The 2,674-nt window shown below is 31.0% G+C and overlaps 1 protein-coding gene across 1 annotated transcript; it reads right to left on the reverse strand.

Annotated features, from left to right (window-relative positions):
- Positions 1 to 833: 833 nt before the first annotated feature.
- On the reverse strand, positions 834 to 2,234 carry LOC113249865 (olfactory receptor 6C70-like). Its single transcript, XM_026491312.3, has 2 exons — positions 1,305 to 2,234; positions 834 to 872 (listed from the first exon to the last, which is right to left on the reverse strand). Exons 1-2 carry the CDS (start codon positions 2,205 to 2,207, stop codon positions 834 to 836), a joined length of 942 nt encoding a protein of 313 aa, XP_026347097.3. The 5' UTR covers positions 2,208 to 2,234.
- Between the last annotated feature and the right edge of the window lie 440 nt (positions 2,235 to 2,674).

Here is a 2,674-nt window from a genome sequence, read left to right on the forward strand (position 1 = left end):
AGAGTACACAAAGCAATTACAGAATTGATCATTGTATCACTGGAAAAAATAAACCAAATATCCAGAACTCAATTTTTTCATAATCTTTTAAACAAAATTTACATCTGATGAAATGAACAAATCTTAAGTATCCAGTTTGATGAGTTTTGACAAATACAAGCCATAGTCCTATTAATTGTCAAGATCAATCAATTATCAATTATGGGTTCTACTTTGAGTTATAGAGTAGTTTTGTTATGATTTCATTAAAAATAATCAATAAGTATTTTCAAGAATACTGACTAGAGAAATGTACGGTAACTGTAGACATAGACAAAAACAAACACCACTGACATATATGGAAGATAATCTTGAGGAAATAGTTTAATCACCACTATGCTATACACCAGTTGGCATATACAGTAGGAGAATTACAGAGCTTTGGCATCTATGTGCTTAAGAGCTGACACTTAGAGTGACCTTAGTTCTGCAGAAAATAAAACATAATTCTTTCATTAAAGAAGTCATTTGACTTAGAAAAATTTATATTTGACATCATTTACCATGAAAAACTTGTATAGAATTAAAACCTAATAAAATTTGTCATGTACTCCCATTTAGTAAAAAGATTCATTGACATGTTTACAAGATGAAACTTTTATATTTTTTAAAAAGATTGTGTGAGACCAACTACATGTGTATTAAGTCACATTTTATCTTCTACTGCCAACATTAAAATTTAGCCAACATAAATACTAAAATAAAATCACACAAATGAAATGTATGACAAAAACTATGCTTTCTTACGGTGCTGACAATTGACATTTCAAAAAATTACTTTACAAAATATTTCTTTACATCATCCTTTTAAAGTGTAAGGTCTCTCGGAGCATCTAAAACATATTTAATAATGACAAAATTCAATTTATCTAAAAAATTTTAAAGAACATGGCTTCTAAATAAAACATGGTACATTTATTTAAATTATTTAACAAGTACAGTTCTCCAAGTACCTGTATTGTATAATACAATCTCAACCTTTCATTTTATTCTGCAACATGTCTAGAAAAAAACTTGTAATTTTATATTTCTTACATAGAAATGTTTCACTTTGAAGAACAGAAAGTTAAAGTCGGAATGTATAGAATGGAAAGAGTTTCTAAGCTCAGGTAAACCTAGTGATCCAAATAACTAAATATTAAAGATCAATTCTTAAACTGGAAGAGTCAAAGTAGTTTTTATTCACTGTTCTTTTTATGTTTTCATGATAATTATTTCAACAGACAGTATTATTTATCCAAAGCGGAAAGTATCTTACTAAATACATCTCTGAAGGCTTGTTTAACTTGCTGGTTTCTGAGAGTATAAATGAATGGATTCAACATAGGGGCAACTGAAGTATTGAGCGCAGCGACTCCTTTGCTTGAAGTGACTCTTTCATTTGCAGATGGCTTTATGTACATGAATATACAACTACCATAAGTGATGGATACAACAATCATGTGAGAAGAGCAGGTAGAAAAGGCTTTTTTCTTTTGCTGAACTGAAGGGACTTTTAGGATAGTCTTAATGATGCAAGAGTAAGAAAGGATTACTAATAACAATGTGACAATAATGATCATCACAGCTGAGAAAAAAACAATCAGTTCTAGTAAATGTGTGTCTGAGCAAGAAAGTTGCAGGACAGGAGAAATGTCACAAATGAAATGATCAATGGTATTTGAAGCACAGAAATCCAGGTTAAGACCCAAAGTCATTGGAGGGAAAACGACCAGGAATCCAGTTGCCCAAGAACTGAGTACAATCTGATGACAAATTCTGCTGCTCATGATGGATGTGTAATGCAAAGGTTTGCAGATGGCAACGTAACGATCATAGGACATAGCTGCCAGAAGGAAAAATTCTGTAACCCCCAAGAATATGTAAAAAAATAACTGAGCTATACAGCCATTATAGGAAATGGCTTTTTCTCTGGTTACAATGGTGATTAGGAATCTGGGGATGCAAACACTTGTGAATAAAATTTCCAGGAAAGAGAAATTACGGAGGAAGAAATACATTGGGGTCTTGAGATGAGAATCCAGGAGAGTAAGGGCAATGATGGTTAAGTTTCCTATCATACTCAGCATGTAATTTAGAAGTAGAAATAAGAAAATTACAATCTGTAACTGAGAATTATCTGTCAGTCCCAGAAGGATAAACTCTATATGTTTTGTATGGTTCTTCATTTCTCTTTTGTGATTTCAAACAAATTCTAGGAATAAAAAGGTACAATAATAAGAAACTACATGAGTAGCTTTATATCCGGGAAATGATATACAAAAGGATCTATATTCACATATATGCCCATATATAAGAAGATATTCCATGCGGTTGAAGATATGATCTAGACCCATGCAACAGACAGTATTTTTAAAAAGCACAATAGAAGTCAACTCAGTTTTAAAAAATGACCTGCAAAATCCGTAGTAGTATATTTTTTCACTGTTACTTAACAAACTTCTACCTCAATTGTAACTAATTTCAAATTTGTTCATTTCTTTTTTTTTCTTTATTTATATTTTAGCTATCATACGGTGCAATATTGGTTTCTTTTTAAAGATTTTTTATTTTATTTATTTATTATTTACGTAAAGTTCAATGATTCATTAGTTGCGTATAACACCCAGTGCACCATGCAATATGTGCCCTCCTT

This window comes from Ursus arctos, unplaced genomic scaffold (assembly GCF_023065955.2).
Source record: "Ursus arctos isolate Adak ecotype North America unplaced genomic scaffold, UrsArc2.0 scaffold_23, whole genome shotgun sequence".
In the NCBI taxonomy this organism is placed as follows: Eukaryota; Metazoa; Chordata; class Mammalia; order Carnivora; family Ursidae; genus Ursus; species Ursus arctos.